The sequence below is a fragment of the Pan troglodytes genome, chromosome 2 (assembly GCF_028858775.2).
Source record: "Pan troglodytes isolate AG18354 chromosome 2, NHGRI_mPanTro3-v2.0_pri, whole genome shotgun sequence".
In the NCBI taxonomy this organism is placed as follows: domain Eukaryota; kingdom Metazoa; phylum Chordata; class Mammalia; order Primates; family Hominidae; genus Pan; species Pan troglodytes.
In genome coordinates, this window is record NC_086015.1 from 103970986 (window position 1) to 103990279 (window position 19294).

The 19294-nt window shown below is 38.3% G+C and overlaps 1 protein-coding gene and 1 pseudogene across 1 annotated transcript in view; one reads left to right on the top strand and one right to left on the bottom strand.

The window, feature by feature from the left end:
• Nucleotides 1-19294, top strand: part of ADGRG7 (adhesion G protein-coupled receptor G7) — an 87114-nt gene that overhangs the window by 43384 nt on the left and 24436 nt on the right. The window contains exons 12-15 of the mRNA XM_016941550.2: nucleotides 2997-3343; nucleotides 4061-4157; nucleotides 7843-7998; nucleotides 17155-17311. Coding sequence (XP_016797039.2) covers nucleotides 2997-3343; nucleotides 4061-4157; nucleotides 7843-7998; nucleotides 17155-17311 — 757 coding nt within the window. The remainder of the gene's footprint in view (nucleotides 1-2996; nucleotides 3344-4060; nucleotides 4158-7842; nucleotides 7999-17154; nucleotides 17312-19294) is intronic.
• On the bottom strand, nucleotides 13071-13684 carry LOC104005662 (glia maturation factor beta-like; annotated as a pseudogene).

Sequence of the window (19294 nt, forward strand, 5' to 3'; positions counted from 1 at the left end):
GTTCAACTTACGATTTTTCAGCTTTAAGATGTTGCAAAAGTGATAGCATTCAGGATGTTTCTTGATTTATGATAGGGTTATGTCCCAATAAACCCATTGTAAATTGAAAATATGGTAAGGTGAAATGATATTTTTAGTTTTTGATGGGTTTGTTGTGATGCAATCTCATTGTAAGTTGAGGAGCATCTATATAGTAATAATCTATAAGAAGGGCCAGGCTATTTGAAAATCACCTCTTCTTCCTGTGGATTATAATTGATAAAATTAGATAAAAACTAGACTCTAATCTTACTTTTATATAAAAAGATTCTTCTGAGTACTTTTTGCAGTTCTGGTCATTAAACCTCTCAATAGATTTAATGAAATTTTGAATTGTCCAGAAATCTCAACTAAAATGTCAAGCAGATGGACTGAGTTCTGTTTGAATGAAAGCTTTTTTGTTCAGTGTGGGAATCCAAAGATCAAGCGAGGTCATGATGAAACATCATAAAAACATAAAGAATATATAATGGGCAAATAGACTTCATCAAATTATGAGTTATTAAGAATAGAGAGGCACTTGAAGGTTAGAACTTTAGGCATAGTAATAAACCTGGGAAATGGTATTCCAAGAGGTCTTGCAGTCTGAAAACTCCAGAAGGCTTTAGATGGTAGTGAGTAGAGATTTTATAACTTTTATTGGTGAGGAACTGTCTGCCATAGTGTACATGAAAGTGTAACATGCCTTTAAGGGGATATAAGGATATATCTGCCTTTAAGCAATAAGGAAAATAATACATGTACAAAAAAGAATATCACATTTTACTTCTGAGATCAACTTTATTAAGAGAAATCTTGCATTCTCTGCCAATCTGAAGATATACATGTGGGCTAGCACAGAATATATACATGAACTACACACACCACACCATACATACACACACACCACACCATATGCACACATACACACACACACACTCATACACATTCACTCATACTGCCTTCTGAAAATTGCTGGTAAACAAGGCCGGCCTGCAGACAAAATAAGAGAAACAGCTGCTCTTTTAGAGCAAAGACATTAGGTAAGCACGAGAAGGGAAAAAAAGGCAATTTTAAAGAGCACTTGGATGTACACCCAGAAATTATATCTTCCAATAAAGGGATAGTCCTTGGGAATGATTTACATTCAAAATGTGGTTCAGGACATCTTGACCATCTGACAATCAGCAAGCATTTCCCAAAATGTGGTCCTTGAAACATTAGTCCAAGGGAGATTCTTGATGAAAATAAGGTTCTGAAAAGTCTTGCAGAAAAGATATGTGAAATATTGCTGTGTATAAACCATTTAAAAAAGCAGTAATCATTAGTCTACTTAAATTATAAAGAATAGCATCAGTAACAATAGGCCATGAAACAAATTAAAAATATTTTTACCTAATTTAAATCTTCATGTAAGCTTCACTCTTTAAACGTAAAGTAAGCTGAATATTACCTAATTTTGTTTTAAAGCTGTTACACTGTTATGGGAAATTATTAAAAAATTGTATTTGGCCTTATTTTAAAATTTATAAGTGAGTTTTAAATATAAATTACATTTTAAAACTCAAGAGACTTTTTCTCTACATTTAAACATGAGTTCATCTACTAATGTGCAGAGTTTTCTATTATAAAAATTTTAAAACTCCATATAGGGCCTCTTCTACAGATGGCCTTCACATAAGCTTGCAAATCTACAGTAGAACTTATTACCTCATGTTATATTAAAAAAACTGCCCCAAAACTCAGTGGATAGAAACACATATTATTTCTAATGATTTTGTGGCTTGTCTGGGTTCAGCTGGGTAATTTTTCTACTGGTCTTGCTGGAGTCTTGCAGTCAGATGGCGGCTGGGCCAGAGTCATCTGGAGGTTCACCTAGGATGCTGGGGCAGCTGCATCTTTCTCCCTCTCCATACAGTCTCAGAGGACTTTCATGCAATTTTTTTTTTCAGCGAGGTGGCTGGACTTTTTACACAGTGGCTCAGAACTCCAGGAGCACAAAAGGAAAAGCTGTCAGTGTTATAGGACTTTCTCCTTTGTTCAGCTAAAAGCTGGGTTCTTGTCACACGACTATGAAAGATTAGGCTCGCAGACACTTTGAAGGATGAAAAGGACAGGGTTAATTGGGTGTAAAGGAAAAAAAAGGGAAACAGGGACTATCAGCAAAGTGAGAGTCCTGCTACTAGGCTTCCCTCCGTGCAGATTGAATCCACGGATACCTCCTCGGAAGAGGAGATGCCAGGCTCCTCCCCTCTGCAAAGGGCAGGAACTTCCCACAGCTCCACCCGGTTCTCCCAGTGCGCAGGTCAGTTGGAGGTTCTCCCGGTACACCTTTATACTAGGTTGTCTCCCGTGGAGGGCCATGTTATGACTCTTATGTTCCCCAGGCACTTGTGCCTTTGTGGAACTTTTCATTCATTAATGAAAGATTAAAAATTTTATTTTATGATTGCATAGGTACAAAGATGAATATATTAATATCCTTTGAGCTAAGAGTTCTCTTTTTTCTTCTAAGTCTAAAAGAAGTTAAAACATTACTATGGGATATGAACACTAAGCACTATTGTGTCTAATGCATAAGTCGGCCTTGGCTGCCAGGCCTTCTGTTGCATCCCATCAGTTAAATCAAGGTACAGGCCAGGCTACTGTGAAGGGACTACGCAGGGCTACCTACCAGGAAGTAGGGTTCACTGGGGGCCATTTTTGGAGATTAGCTATCACTTTTGATCAGAACACAGTTTCAAGAAAAGATATGTCAACCTGTATCCTTTAACTCATGACTTTGTGGAAATGATAAGAGGAAAGTATAGTTTTCTGATGTAATCGAGAAGGTAGATTTACCAGCTGTCACCACTGGGCTATGAACTGAACTTACATTGGGCAATAATATTCTTTGTTCCCAGAAATTTCACTGCAGTTTGTTTTGTGCAGTTGTTGTGTTTCATTTAATTTTTTTATATTAATTTACTTATTTTCAGGAAAGTCAGAAAAACCTCAGTAACCTGGGTTTTGGTCAATCTGTGCATATCAATGTTGATTTTCAACCTCCTCTTTGTGTTTGGAATTGAAAACTCCAATAAGAACTTGCAGACAAGTGATGGTGACATCAATAATATTGACTTTGACAATAATGACATACCCAGGACAGACACCATTAACATCCCGAATCCCATGTGCACTGCGATTGCCGCCTTACTGCACTATTTTCTGTTAGTGACATTTACCTGGAACGCACTCAGCGCTGCACAGCTCTATTACCTTCTAATAAGGACCATGAAGCCTCTTCCTCGGCATTTCATTCTTTTCATCTCATTAATTGGATGGGGTAAGTGTTTGCATCTCCCCTTTCTCAGGAATTTAATTTTGTGGAAATCATTTAATTTAAACACTTATTGAAGGCCTAATAGTCCAAGGCCTTGACGTAATTAAGAGGAGATAGAAAATATAGTGATTGCTAAGAATACGTTCCGTCTAGTAGCTTATATTCCAGTGAAGGAGGCAGATGCGATCAAGGCAAGAATATGAGATACATCGTAAACTAACTTAACTAACTTAAAAATGTTAATTTCCTTTTACATCTCTTTTTATTAATTTGATTTGAGATTTAGCCACAAATCATTAACTTCCAGCTAGTTTAAAAGAAATGTTTCAAGAAAGACAATCAGAGTGACTCTTTAAGCAAAAATATTTGAAAAATTTATTGGGTTCCAGCAAAGGAAGACTTGTTTCAGGGATATCTAAATTTAAATGTATTCAAGTGACAGAGGAACTATGCCACTGAAACATGACAATTCTGGTAAGAGTTACAAAGAAACCGGAAATAGGATTGATATGTAGAGCCATCAGTGAAAGGGAAGGGAAAACACTTGGAGAAAAATTATGTCCACTGTCGACCCACATCTGTAGGATCACTTTGTATATTGTCCATAGTGAAAACAACATACATCCTGAGGAGGGTCAGATGTATAATTCATGGATGGTCTTTTATAATTAATCCAAGTCTGGATAAATCATTAATTATGTGCCTCTCTTTATCACATAGGAGTCCCAGCTATAGTAGTGGCTATAACAGTGGGAGTTATTTATTCTCAGAATGGAAATAATCCACAATGGGAATTAGACTACCGGCAAGAGAAAATGTGAGTTTATATTTTTTTAAATGTCCAATTGTTTGACCTAAAAGTGTAACTGTTCAGTGATATTGACTCCGAGTGTCACTGTAATTTGCATTTCACTTTATAATTGTCATGTTTAGTGGTAGACATTTGAAATTCTCAAAGAACACGTTATATTTTAAATGTGATGACATGGAAATTTCCCATAAGTCCTTTTGTAAAGCAAGTAATCACCTTCGAAATTTATAAATGTGAACTTTCTTATGTTAAATTTGTCTTCTTTCATTAAATCTGAAAATCATGATACAATAGGTATTATCCTTAGTAATCCTATATCTTAGTTTTCTCTTCCAGAAAATGGGAATAACAATAATAGTAATTCCTGTTCTGGGGTTACTTCAAGGGATCAATCAAGTGTGAAAACATTTAATAACTCGAACACTATATGTCTCACTCATATAAACCAATTCTATGTTGATATGATTTTAATGAATATTTCATGATGATTTATCATACATAACAAATTCTTCCTGTGATTCCAGTGTGAATAATTAACTGTTGTAACAGAAGCATCTGACTATATGACATTTGCTTTTTTTGTGTGGGGGAGAAAAGAAAGTGGAGCTGAACTGAGACTCAACTCTTTATATGCATTTCTGCTACCAAATGGCAACTACTCTTCAATTTATCCTCTCTTCTCATTTTATAAATCTAACTATTCATATCTCCAAATTCCACCTGAAGTCCCAAACCAACACAAATGAAAGCAAAACTTTTGGAAATGGGCAAGTACACCAAAGGAAGGCTGTGGTGTCTGGGAACTCACCTCTTTCCCAGGGCTGATCATGCCCAACTGTAGGCTGGGGAGCTGACTGCCTGGCCTTATTTCATGCTGCCAGATACTATGTTTGATTATGGTTAAATATAGTTTTAGGTTTTAAAATTTTAACGCCACGAGTAGAAATATCTAATTAGAGATACCCAAGATGCAAATATCTCATAGGGGAGGTAATTCACTTCAAATTGCATTATTAATTGGTGTTAACCCAGGCACAGGGCTAGACTCACTCCTTTAAAAGTCTTCAGAAGAAAGAAGCCAACTGACTTCAGTTTATTCACACTGAGCTGTAAATAATTAAGGGCAGCTCCTTTCCTGATTACGGTGTTAGTTGTTGGGGAAGATACGAGGCAACTGATAATAAGAGAAGCTGGGGAAAGAGGAAAGGATGTGTGACATAAGCATCTGCCTCCTCCTGAACTTTCTCCCCCACCTTCCACCCTACACACATGCCATCAAGGGCCACATTTCTTCAGGATATATTGAAACTCAGGAGGGATTATTTTTGGTTTTCCTGAGTTATTCTCCTAGCAGTTGCTCCTCAAGAGCCTGTGCACTCCCCTGTTGCTCCCAGTTCTGCCAATCATCCTGAAATCCCTGACCCAGTTACCTGAAGTACTGCTGTGTCTGCATAGACCCAGTTACAGGGTGAATGTAGGGCAGGCCACATTCCTCTTTAATGCTCTACCCCCAGTTCTCTGTACCACTACTATGTAGGCCATTTCAGACATTCCCAAAGGGTTGAGGTTAACATGGGGAATTATAATTGGGGGGAAATTTTTCAAGTATTGCTTTTACACTGAAGCTTTCTTTCCCTATGTTCCATGGCAAACCAAGGAGTTAAACACTTCATCTGCATCCAGTTATAATGCTCTGCAGACCTCAAGTCCATAGCTATTTGTCAGATCAACCTCCACCATCCTGAAGATAAACTTGGCACTATTTTATTTATGGATGGACTTATTATTGTATCTGTTAGAGGCAAGCATGCCTTTGCATTTTTAAATTCATTATAGAGAATGGAACATCATCTCAGTTTCCTCCTAGGTCATTCAGATTAGAAATATGATTTCCAATAATTTAAATTAAAACTATTCCAATGCAAAAAAAATTTAGAAATCCTTTCACGTGTATAATAATGGTGTTTTACAAAACTCCAGGGGAAAGAAAATAAAATTAATTGAATGCCAAATATGTGCCATAGCTTCTCACATCATTGTAATACCTAATGGCCTACCTGACACCTCCACTTGACTGTTTAATAGACATCTCCTCATCTTCCCTCCCAAACCTGCTCATCTCATCGTCTTCCCCAGTTAATAGTAATTCTATCCTTCTAGGTGCTCAGATTTTGGAGTCATTCTTAATCCCCTACATACCACATCCAACCCATCAATAAATTATTTTGCTTTACTTTTAAATATATCAGGAATCAGACTATTTTTTAACGTCTCCTCTCCTGGTCCAAACTATCCATATTATTGCAATAGACTCCTAGGTATTAGGTTGGTGCAAAAGTAATTGCAGTTTTTGCCATTACTTTTGTACCAACCTAATATTTCCTACTTTTGCTCATGCTGTTCTCTCATCACTGCACCTGGATTAATGTTTTTAAAACTCAAGACAGTTCACGTCATGTCTCTCCATCTTGTCTAGGGTACAAGCAATCACCCACAAAGCTCCTACATAATTTGTATCTTTCCACTAACCTTATCCACTTACTGTGGTTCAGCCACACTAGCCTTTTTTTCTTTCTTAAGCTGTCACCTCAGGGCCTTTGCACTTGATGTGATTTCTGCCTGGAACACCCTTCCCCATCATCTACTTCAGGTCTTTGCTCAAATACAGCTTTTTTCCATGAGGTTTTCCCTGACCACTCTATTTAAAATGAAACACCCCTCCCCTCCACACACATATACACAGTAATTTCTACTCTCATTACCTGATTTACTTTTTCTCCATGGCATTCGTCACCATCTGACATATTGTGTATTTTATTTACTTTGTTTTATCTATTTCTCTGCACTAGAATGTAACCTCACTAAAGAAGGGATTTTTGTTTTGTCCGCTGCTGATACCTTGGTGTCTAAAACAGCGTCTAGCACATAATATGTACTCTGTAAATATTTATTAAATGAATTAATTAATTCTTTCAACAATGCCAGTAGGTGGTTACTATTATTCTCACCTCAGATGAGAAAAAAACGCCACTACAACCACCACCACCAAAAAACAAAACAAAACAAAACAAACCCCACAAAACAAACACAAAACAGGTACAATGAGGTTAAATAACTTTTTCAAACTCTTTTTAAACATTAATATTTTAAAAATGCCCATCAAGGCTGGGTGCAGTGGCTCATGCCTGTAATCCCAGCACTTTGGGAGGCCGAGGTGGGTGGATCACGAGGTCAGGAGATCGAGACCATCCTGGCTAACACGGTGAAACTCCGTCTCTACTAAAAAAAAAAATACAAAAAAATCAGCTGGGCGTGGTGGCGGGTGCCTGTAGTCCCAGCTACTCGGGAGGCTGAGGCAGGAGAATGGTGTGAACCCAGGAGGCGGAGCTTGCAGCGAGCCGAGGTTGCACCACTGCAGTCCAGCCTGGGCGACAGAGCGAGACTCAGTCTCAAAAAAAAAAAAAAAAAGCCCATCAATAGGAGACAGTTTAAAGTTATAGTATATTATTTCACTTTTCTAGTGGGTAGAATTCTTGAAAGTCATAAGTCATCTCAAATGTGTAAAATGCAGAGGGATGTTAACTTTTAGCAGATCTTTCAGTTGAGTGAATGTCAATAGTGTTAATAGCACAAAGACCAGTATGTATACCTTTCTTAGTCTGCTGAAGCAATTTTTTTTTTTCTTCCACAGCTGCTGGCTGGCAATTCCAGAACCCAATGGTGTTATAAAGAGTCCGCTGTTGTGGTCATTCATCGTACCTGTAACCATTATCCTCATCAGCAATGTTGTTATGTTTATTACAATCTCGATCAAAGTGCTGTGGAAGAATAACCAGAACCTGACAAGGTAAGATTCCCAATGAATGGGAAGCTGCCAGGCAAGGCTCATCCAGCACTTAACACAGCACCATAACACATCCACAGTTTCAGAAGCTTTCAAACTGAGACAATGGCAGGGCTACGTGGTTTACAGGAGAGATTTTTCTCTTACACTTTGACTCAGAAGGTGGATCTTCTCGTCTTCTCACATCTGTACAGTCTGCTCTCAATATCCTGGGTTTCCACATCTGTGGATTCAACAAAGCGAGGATCAACTAAAAACTAAACCTAGACTTCAAGAAAAAAAATTTTCGTCCCTTATCCTAAATATTCAAGAAATCATATTTGGATAATTAAAGAAATGAGAAGGTCGTGGGAAAATGCTGATACCTGGATTTTCATTTTATTAATACAGTCCAGTACCTGTTGGCTATATTTTACATGTGTTGCTTGAATTACACAATAGCACTAAAATTTCTTATTTATTTTATTTTATTATTATTTTTTGAGACAGGGTCTTGCTCTGCCATCCAGGCTGGAGTGCAGTGGCACAATCACAGCTCAATGCAGCCTCGACTTCCTGGACTCAAGTTATCCTCTCCCCTCAGCCTCCAGAGTAGCTAGGACTACAGGCACACAATACCATGCCCAGCTAATCTTTTTCTGTTTTTTATAGCGATATAGTCTCTGTAAAAAAGAGGCTGGTCTTGACCTCCTGGGCTCAAGTGATCCTCCCCAGTTGGCCTCCCAAAGTGCTGAGATTACAGGCATGAGCCACTGTGCCCAGCCTTAAATTTTTTAAATTAGTGGCAAAGATACAAAAATTTGGAGAGCTCACTTAAAAATTAAATTTTTGGCAGGGCGCAGTGGCTCATGCCTGTAATCCCAGAACTTTGGGAGGCGGGGGTGGGTGGATCACCTGAGCTTGGTAGTTTGAGACCAGCCTGACCAACGTGGAGAAACCCCATCTTTACTAAAAATACAAAATTAGCCGGGTGTGGTGGCACATGCCTGTAATCCCAACTACTTGGGAGGCTGAGGCAAGAGAATCGCTTGAACCCAGGAGGTGGAGGTTGTGGTGAGCTGAGATTGCACCATTGCACTCCAGCCTGGGCAACAAGAGCGAAACTCCATCTCAAAAAAAAAAAAAAAAAGAATTGAATTTTCTCTTGAAAAAATTGGAATATCTGGCCACTCTAAGCTGACATTCCCTGCGGGGGTCATGTGCTTTCTGATTTACCAGTTCCCATCCGTACTGCTTCTCTCCTTTCTATAACCTTTCTGGCTCCAAAAAGCATTTTCATTGTCATCCCTGATATACAACAAGAGCATTCAGTTGGAGAGACAAAAAGCAGAAACTATTAAACATATATACTCTACCCTTCCTGACCCCATCTCCATAGCATAAATTGATTGGAATACAGTGCTAATGAGACTATGAGTTCAGATTTAATTCTATAAGATTTTGCTCATATAGTAAGTAGACAATAAAAGCAAGCACATCTGTGAGCTTATAGCAAGCTTACAAATAGGTCCACTTAGTAATACCAGATAAGTAAAAGCCACCATCTTTAGTGGGACTATATCTTTTTTCTTTTAATGTTAACATTTTATTTAAACCAGTACAAGCACCATGCTTAACAAAAGACTGTCCCAAATAAACATGCAATATGAACTAGCAGAGACTGAAACCACAGCTTAAGAAATTGTGCCAGTTGTTGGTTTTTTTAAATGATGACAGACAACTGTTAAAATTCACAAGACTAAATCATTAATGTTTCAAGCCTCCTGAATGAGATTATATTGGACCATTGAAATCAGTGGGAACTGCCCTGGCATGTTAATGATCTCAAACAATATTCAAGTAATTATATTTATATGAATTATACTCCAAAAAGCAAGAAAATACAATTTCTATCACAAGATTACTGTCTATGAGCACTGATTTGAAATGTCAAATGGCATAATAAAAACAAATTTCTCAAGAATATTCAGCTTGGGACCATTGGTTTTAAGTGGCTAGAAGATTATTACATTCTTTCAGAAATACAAAATAAGATTTGTCCAGAAATGTTTGAAACACATCCTCACAGAAGTTGTAATGGCTCAAACTCTATAGATTCCAGTATTATCAGTTTATTGAACAAATAGGGAAAGCAACCACAGTAAGAATACTTGAATTTATAGAATGCAAGTTACCCTCTACTTCCACCAAATATCAGCATTTAAACTTTTATGAAAATATCTATTCATCACTAGTCCACATATGGATTAATGACATTGCTCAGGTTTTAAAAGTAGTTCAAACATTTTTTTAAGTATACCTTCCTTAATATCTATATGGGTTGGGGGGAAACAGCCAAATTTAATTTGGCAATAAACTCCCCTAACTGGAAATTTTTAGCTAAAGTGTCAGACGAGGATACAGTTTATGGCTACATTTGACTCCTGAAAATAGGAGATAAAAGGGGAGGGGAAAGTGCTGACACACATTTTGCCACACAGATTATTTAGTAATGACAGTAAAAAAATTTAGCAACACGCTCTTAACAGTATGTTTAACTGCATTAGGCATTTAGTAAACTTTTAGAACTAGACAATTTGAACATTTATTTTAGAAGTCAATTAAACAAAAGCAGTCAACCAACTTTTTTCCTAATATAATAGCATCAACACCAGAACAAAGTGATCACTATTCAAAACTCAGCCATTTTGGAATTTCAGCATAGTAACCTGAGAAGTTTTCTTCATATGTGTTTTTGTTGTCATGGAAACCACACTAAATAATACTGTGATTACCAGTTGATTTTATTTTGACATTAAATGCTATGCAGAACTTATGCAAGGCCAACAATTTCAAAACTAGTGCTGACTTAGAAGACCATGAAGGAGGGTCCCAGGAAAAAAGTTGCTGCCAAAAAGGAAAGAATGATTAAGGTTGAATGGGAATGGTTGTACCAGAAAGATACGGAATGTAAAAACTGGAATTATGAAAAAAACAAAAAACAAAAAACTGGAATTATGAAACCTGGAGTTATTATCGGGGGATGGCAGAAAAAAGACACTAAATAGGAAATATACTTGAAAAGAACAATGCAAAATTTAGTAAGATGAAAGGGAAATCTATACAAATGTTTGAGAACATTTTAGAGCATGGGATTTGTAAATCTCCCCATAGAACAGATAAAATAAAAATGTCCTACTGATCCTCTAGCCTCAATCTGTTGTGTTGCAAAAAACATGTTATTGACTAGGAGTCAGGCAAGCTCAAAAAAGCATGGTTTATCACAGCTCTTCGCTCCTGTTAAAGAGAGTAGGGGAACTAAGGGTTCTAATGTACGGCAGGTCAATATTATCTGACATTATGGAGGACCTCCAAATTTAAAAATAAAACTAAAACATGCAAGAAAAAATAAGGAACTTCATTTAAAAATACATTATTGCAGCACTAGTTTCTCTTATTGCTGCAAACCGTGAAACAAAACCTCATTTCCTTCATTCAAAAACATTAAAAACACTCTCCACTCACTTGGATTACATTTGCATTTCTACAGAATTATATGCATGTTATTATCCAATATCAAAATACCTGTTTAAAGAATTCTTAAACTTCCTAGGTGGGTTTTCTCTCTCTCTGGAAATTGGAATAAAGATTCTTTTGCCTCCAAGAACCAAAACAAACACCTACTCTAGAACTTTCTCATCTCCAACTAACTTTCTACTGCTTGCTGACTTCTAAATTAGTGAAGCCAAGGTTGAGAACAGAAGATGTTCTATTCAATATCATGAAAATTCCATCTTTACTTCTCACAGAAACCTCAAAAATAAAATACAAAGAACATACGAATGGAAAACATGCCAAAATTTAAATTTTGCTAGTTTTGAGATGACTAAGATGTTCTTAATATAAGAATTCACTCACCAAATTTGGTTAGTCTTCAGAGTCTCTAGACCTATTATCAAATTAATGTTCAATGGTTACTTATATATTTGTTTTTATAAGTATGCCAAATAACAGAATCCTTGCTTTAGGCCAAGAATACCATCATCTAACAAGACTGGTTTAGTTAACTATTCAAGCATCCAGTTCAGAATATCTTCTGACCATTAGGATATAAGATGTGATATTGATGTTTTAACATTATTATCTATGGCCAAAGTTTTAAGTTAATTTTTTCCTATGGCACAAAACTAATCACAAGTATACCCAAAATTATAAGTCTCGACTGCCATGTATTCACCAATTCAAGCAGATAGTCGGAATTTTTAAAATATGAAGTTGATTTTATTATAAATTTCAGATATACGCATTAGAAAATTATTTTATTTGGACTCTTTAAAAAAGTATTAATTTCACCAAATCTGGAATACTGGAGTGTAAAAGTCTTAAACTAACTTTAAAGCTAACAAATCAAAGGCACAGTATTAACACATTTAAAATAACTAGTGTTCACAGGACATTAAGCGGTGCTTTATAAATGAAGTGTTATTAACCTAGACGCAAAACTGTTTAGAAATGACGTAAAAGGAATGAAGCCCTTGATTATTACAACCCACCAATTTCTAAGACTAAGATGCTATTTTCCATAAGGAGAAAAGCTAACGGTCATAATTCTATCATAAAATCTAACTCCCCAACCTTAAAAATTATGATTGATGAACATAGTTTCTAGACTTGATTAAAAAGATACAGAAAACCAAACAAGATGCAGAACTGATCAATGTACTTGTAATGCAGGTTACACTACAGTAAATTATTCATGGCTGAATACTGGGTCACTCAAGTCTTTGACCCCACATCAATTTCAATGATTTGACAAGTGATAATAAGCTATTTTCATAAATAAACTGCTAATATCCAGGATTTGTCAAAAGGAGGCAACTGTTGTCTCTCACAATCTAATATATCCACATTCCAGTGGTGTCTGTAAATAGTAACAAATTCTGAACCATAAGTTATAGAAGTTAGTCACAAGAGTGCAAAAAGTCCATGGAGAAAAGTAATCCATCGAATAATTACCAATATAAGGAAACACTGTACAAAGTTTCATCACTATAAAGATGATTTCCTCTTTGATCAAACTTTGCACAAATGAAGAATTTTTCTTTACTGCAGAAAACAAACTGTAAGTAACAATGCATTTTTAGACACAAATAAGTATTTATGTCTGGTTCCAGTATGGTAGGGTAATACATAAATACTTTAGAAACACAGAAGTTCACATTAGTGGAAAAATCCAAGTTTCTCACATAACCATTCTTCAGTCAGTTCTTCCGTATTTCTTATTTCAAATATCTTGGTTAGTTCAGCTGTCTGGACTAGCTTATTCTTACTGCCAGCATATATCATTTGTTGTTCAGGCTTACATCCAACAGGACTGGAGAAAATAAAGCACGGAGGATATGGAACTCTCCCATCCGTTATGTTGATATTTATAACCGTTATGTTGATATTATGTTGATATATATATCCGTTATGTTGATATATTTATGTTGATATTTATATACACAATGAAACGAGGTTGTCATTCAGGTAGTTCATCTTTAAGTTCATCTGGTGAAATACTCTCAAGCTCCTCATCCAGTACCACCAGGCGTTTATCCTTCAATCTTCATTACAATAGAAGCATTGTTTGTTTCTTTGTGAAAACGAAACTTTCTCAGCTTTTCCACTAAATCTTCAGCAACATCAAAACCACCAAAGACTCACTCATTTCCTTTCCGCCGTCAGTGGCCTGTTGCCTTCACTTGGGCACCTTTTTCTAGTGGGACTATATCTTAAATATGTACTTTACAGATCAAGGTTAAGTATCATTCTTCCTATATGAACGGTAGTTCATATTAAGAAGAAATACGGTTAAAATATTATCACTGATAAACATTAAAAGTATGTTTACTGAACATAAGTTGTGAGAGTGGAAGGAAAAAATAGTATGTTTAATAGCAATGCAGAAAAACCTCGGTAAAGGCTTCTTTGCCTAATTGCAAATCAGGATATATTTCCTTCATACAAAAATTATCATGTTTGGCCACAGATACCAATCAAATTTGTATTGCTAAATGTTGATTGATAGACTATGGTTCATAAATTAGCCTAGTTATAATGACAAGCAGACTGTGATTTAATTGTTTAATAAGTAACTTTCATGTGTTCAGTAGCTACATAACAAATTGCCCCAAAACTTAATGGTGAAAAATGACAAATGTTTATTATTTGCCATGAGTTGAGTGTTGGCTGGGTAGTTCTGTCTTGACGGGCTTGGATGCTTATTAATGATCGAGGATGACTCACTTTTTTTTTTTTTTTTGAGATGGAGTCTTGCTCTGTCACCCAGGCTGGAGTGCAGTGGCGTGATCTCGGCCACTGCAACCTCCGCCTTGAAGGGGTGGGTTGCCCCTCCACACCTGTGGGTGTTTCTCGTAAGGTGGAATGGGAGACTTGGAGAAGAAAAAGACACAGAGACAAAGTATAGAGAAAGAAATAAGGGGACCTGGGGAACCAGCGTTCAGCATATGGAGGATCCCGCCAGCCTCTGAGTTCCCTTAGTATTTATTGATCATTCGTGGGTGTTTCTCCGAGAGAGGGATGTGTTAGGGTCACAAGATAATAGTGGGGAGAGGGTCAGCAGACAAACACGTGAACAAGGTCTTTGCATCATAGACAAGGTAAAGGATTAAATGCTGTGCTTTTAGATATGCATACACATAAACATCTCAATGCTTTACAAAGCAGTATTGCTGCTCGCATGTCCCACCTCAGCCCTAAGGCGGTTTTTCCCTATCTCAGTAGATGGACCGTACAATCGGGTTTTATACCGAGACATTCCATTGCCCAGGGACAGGCAGGAGACAGATGCCTTCCTCTTGTCTCAACTGCAAGAGGCATGCCTTCCTCTTATACTAATCCTCCTCAGCACAGACCCTTTACGGGTGTCAGGCTGGGGGACGGTCAGGTCTTTCCCTTCCCACGAGGCCATATTTCAGACTATCACATGGGGAGAAACCTTGGACAATACCTGGCTTTCCTAGGCAGAGGTCCCTGAGTGTTTGTGTCCCTGGGTACTTGAGATTAGGGAGTGGTGATGACTCTTAAGGAGCACGCTGCCTTCAAGCATCTGTTTAACAAAGCACATCTTGCGCAACCCTTAATCCATTTAACCCTGAGTTTGACGCAGCACATGTTTCAGAGAGCACGGGGTTGGGGGTAAGGTCATAGATGAACAGAATCTCAAGGCAGGGGAATTTTTCTTAGTACAGAACAAAATGGAGTCTCCTATGTCTACTTCTTTCTATACAGACACAGTAACAATCTGATCTCTCTTGCTTTTCCCCACACCGCCTCCTGGGTTCAAGCAATTCTCTGCCACAGCCTCCCGAGTAGCTAGGATTACAGGCGTCCACCACCACACCTGGTTAATTTTTTTTATTATTATTATACTTTAAGTTCTGGGTTACATGTGCAGAATGGCAGGTTTGTTACATAGGTATACATGTGCCATGGTGGTTTGCTGCACCCATTAATCCGTCACCTACATTAGGTATTTCTCCTAATGTTATCCCTCCCCTAGCCCCCACCACTGACAGGCCCCAGTGTGTGATGTTCCCTCCCTGTGTCCATGTGCTCTCATCGTTCAACTCCCACCTGTGAGTGAGAACATGCAGTATTTGTTTTTGTGATCTTGTGATAGCTTGCTCAGAATGATGGTTTCCAGCTTCATCCATGTCCATGCAAAGGACATGAACTTATCCTTTTTTATGGCTGCATAGTATTCCATGGTGTATATGTGCTGCATATTCTTAATCCAGTTTATCATTGATGGACATTTGAGTTGGTTCCAAGTGTTTGCTATTGTGAATAGTGCTGCAATAAACATACGTGTGCATATGTCTTTATCATAGAATGATTTATAATCCTTTGGGCATATGCCCAGTAATGGGATTGCTGGGTCAAATTGTATTTCTAGTTCTAGATCCTTGAGGAATCACCACACTATCTTTCACAATGGTTGAACTAATTTACACTCCCACCAACAGTGTAAAAGTGTTTCAGGTGCTACCAGGGTATGAAAAGAAAAAAAAAAGAGCTCCTGCAGCTAGTTTGGTGTCTGCCCAATTGGCCGCCCAGTTTTGTGCTTGAAACCCAGGGTGCTGGTGAGGCAGGCACCATAGGGAATCTCCTGGTTTGTGGGTTTCAAAGACCGTGGGACAAGCGCAGTATCTGTGTGGGAGTTTCTCAGGCTGGGACCCTCACAGCTTTCCTTGGGTAGGGGAGAAAATTCCCCAACCCCTTGTGCTTCCCAGGTGAGGTGACACCCCACCCTGCTTCAGCTCGCCCTCCATGGGCTGCACCCACTGTCCAATCAGTCCCAGTGAGATGAACCTGGTACCTACGTTGAAAATGCAGAAATCATCTGCCTTCTGCGTCAATCTTGCTGGGAGCTGCAGACCTGTGCTGTTCCTATTCGGCCATCTTGAATCCTTCATGACTCACTTTCATGTCTGGTGGTTGGTGTTTGGTTGGTTTTAGTAGCAACTGTTCAGTTGGGAAAGCTCATCTCTGCTCCACATAGTCTCTCATCTGCCATTAAACCAGCCCAGGCTTCTTAACATAGTGGTCTCAGGGTTATAAAGAGGAGTGAGGGAAGGCAAATTAATAAACAGATGCTTTCGAGTCTCTGCTTGATAAATTTGCTAATGTCCCACTGGCCAAAGTAAGTCACATGGCCAAGCCCAGGATCCAGGGGCATAGACTTTCCACAAGAGGAAGAAGATCACTCTGCATCTAACTAACCTTTCTCTCCCTCATCAACTTAAGGCTTAGGAAGCTCCCAGGTGCCAAAAAAGGGGATTCCTCCATTGGCTGATCTGTAGTAATATTCACAAAATGAAAATTCCATTTCAATGAAGAAGTTGGTTCTTAAAATTTGCCTGCTGTAGTATTAAGGAGCTGTGTTTGCCTGAAGTTTTAAACAAGTATCAATGTATTCAAAATAAAGCTTGCTAAATCAGATTTTCTCCAGAGTGATGTAAGACTTAGCATCATTTTTCCACCTGGGGCATAATATTGTTAAGTGAACAATGTATATGGGCAGCTGAATATGCATTCTAAATAGGAGAGTAATAATGACGTTGATAAGTAAAACCCTAATGAACCACATTATTTTTCTTGTTTTCTTTCACCTAGCACAAAAAAAGTTTCATCCATGAAGAAGATTGTTAGCACATTATCTGTTGCAGTTGTTTTTGGAATTACCTGGATTCTAGCATACCTGATGCTAGTTAATGATGATAGCATCAGGATCGTCTTCAGCTACATATTCTGCCTTTTCAACACTACACAGGTATGGTGCGGATTAGTCTGAAAGTAGCAGAACACGCAGTGGTGGAGATATCATCTTGATATCTTAGTTACCTTTAAGAGACTATTTTAAAAAAATCTAGGCCGGGCGCGGTGGCTCACGCCTGTAATGCCAGCACTTTGGGAGGCTGAGGTGGGCGGATCACGAGGTCAGGAGATTGAGACCATCCTGGCTAACATGGTGAAACCCCATCTCTACTAAAAAAAATACAAAAAATTAGCCGGGTGTGGTGGCGGGCGCCTGTAGTCCCAGCTAGGGAGTAGTCTCCTGTAGTCTCCCCCTACTGTAATCTCCTCCTGTAGTCTCCTGCTGAGGCACGAGAATGGCTTGAACCCAGGAGGCGGAGCTTGCAGTGAGCTGAGATCGCGCCACCGCACTCCAGCCTGGGCGACAGAGTGAGACTCCATCTCAAAAAAAAAAAAAAAAAAAAAATCTAGTGGGTACATAGTAGGTGTATATATTTATGGAGTACAAGAGATATTTTGATACTGGCATAAAATGTATAACAATCACTTCAGGGTAAATGGGGTACCCATATCCTCAAGCATTTACCCTTTCTGTTACAAACAATCAAATTATACTCTCAGTTATTTAAAAATATACAATTAAATTATTATTGACTGGCCGGGCGTGGTGGCTCACGGCCTGTAATTCCAGCACTTTGGGAGGCTGAGACGGGTGGATTGCCTGAGGTCAGGGGTTCAAGACCAGTCTAGCCAACATGGTGAAACCCCATCTCTACTAAAAATACAAAAAAATTAGCTGGGCATGGTGGCATGCACCTGTAATTGCAGCTACTTGGGAGGCTGAGGCAGGGGAATTGCTTGAACCAGGGAGGTGGAGGTTGCAGTGAGCTGAGATCACACCACTGCACTTCAGCCTGGGCGACAGAGGGAGACTCCATCTCAAAAAAACAAAAATTATTATTGACTATAATCACCCTGTTGTGCTGTCAAATACTAGATCTTATTCATTCTAACTATACTTTTGTACCAATACCCATTAACCATTCCCGCTTTCCCCTCCCGTCACTACCATTCCCAGCCTCTGGTAACAATCATTCTACTCTCTATCTCCAGGATTTCAATTTTTTAAACTCTTTAGGTCCCAAATAATTGAGAACATGCAAAGTTTGACTTTCTGTGCCTGGTTTATTTCACTTAACATAATGACCTCCAGTTCCATCCATGTTGTTACAAATGACAGGATCTCATTCTTTTTAATGGCTGAATAGTACTCCATTGTGTATATGTACTGCATTATCTTTATCCATTCGTCTGCTGATGGATACTTAGTTTGCTTCTAAGTCTTGGCTATTATGAATAGTGCTGTGAAAAACACGGGAGTGCAGATATTTCTTTGATATACTGATTTCTTTTGGATATATATCTAGCAGTAGGATTGCTGGATCATATGGTAGTTCTATTTTTAGCTTTTTTTTATTATTAAACTTTAAGTTCTAGGGTACATGTGCAGAACATGCCAGTTTGTTACATAGCTATACACGTGCCATGGTGGTTTGCTGCACCCATCAACCCATCATCTACATTAGGTATTTCTCCTAATGCTATCCCTTCCCTAGCCCCCCAGCCCCCGACAGGCCCCGGTGTGTGATGCTCCCCTCCCTGTGTCCACATGTTCTCATTGTTCAACTGCCACTTACGAGTGAGAACATGTGGTGTTTGGTTTTCTGTCCTTGTGTTAGTTTGCTGAGAATGATGGTTTCCAGCTTCATCCATGTCCATGCAAAGGACATGAACTCATCCTTTTTATGGCTGCATAATATTACATGGTGTATATGTGCCACATTTTCTTTATCCAGTCTATCATTGATGGGCATTTGGGTTGGTTCCAAGTCTTTGCTATTGTGAATAGTGCTGCAATAAACATACATGTGCATGTGTCTTTATAGCAGCATGATTTATAATCCTTTGGGTATATACCAAGTAATGGGATGGCTGCGTC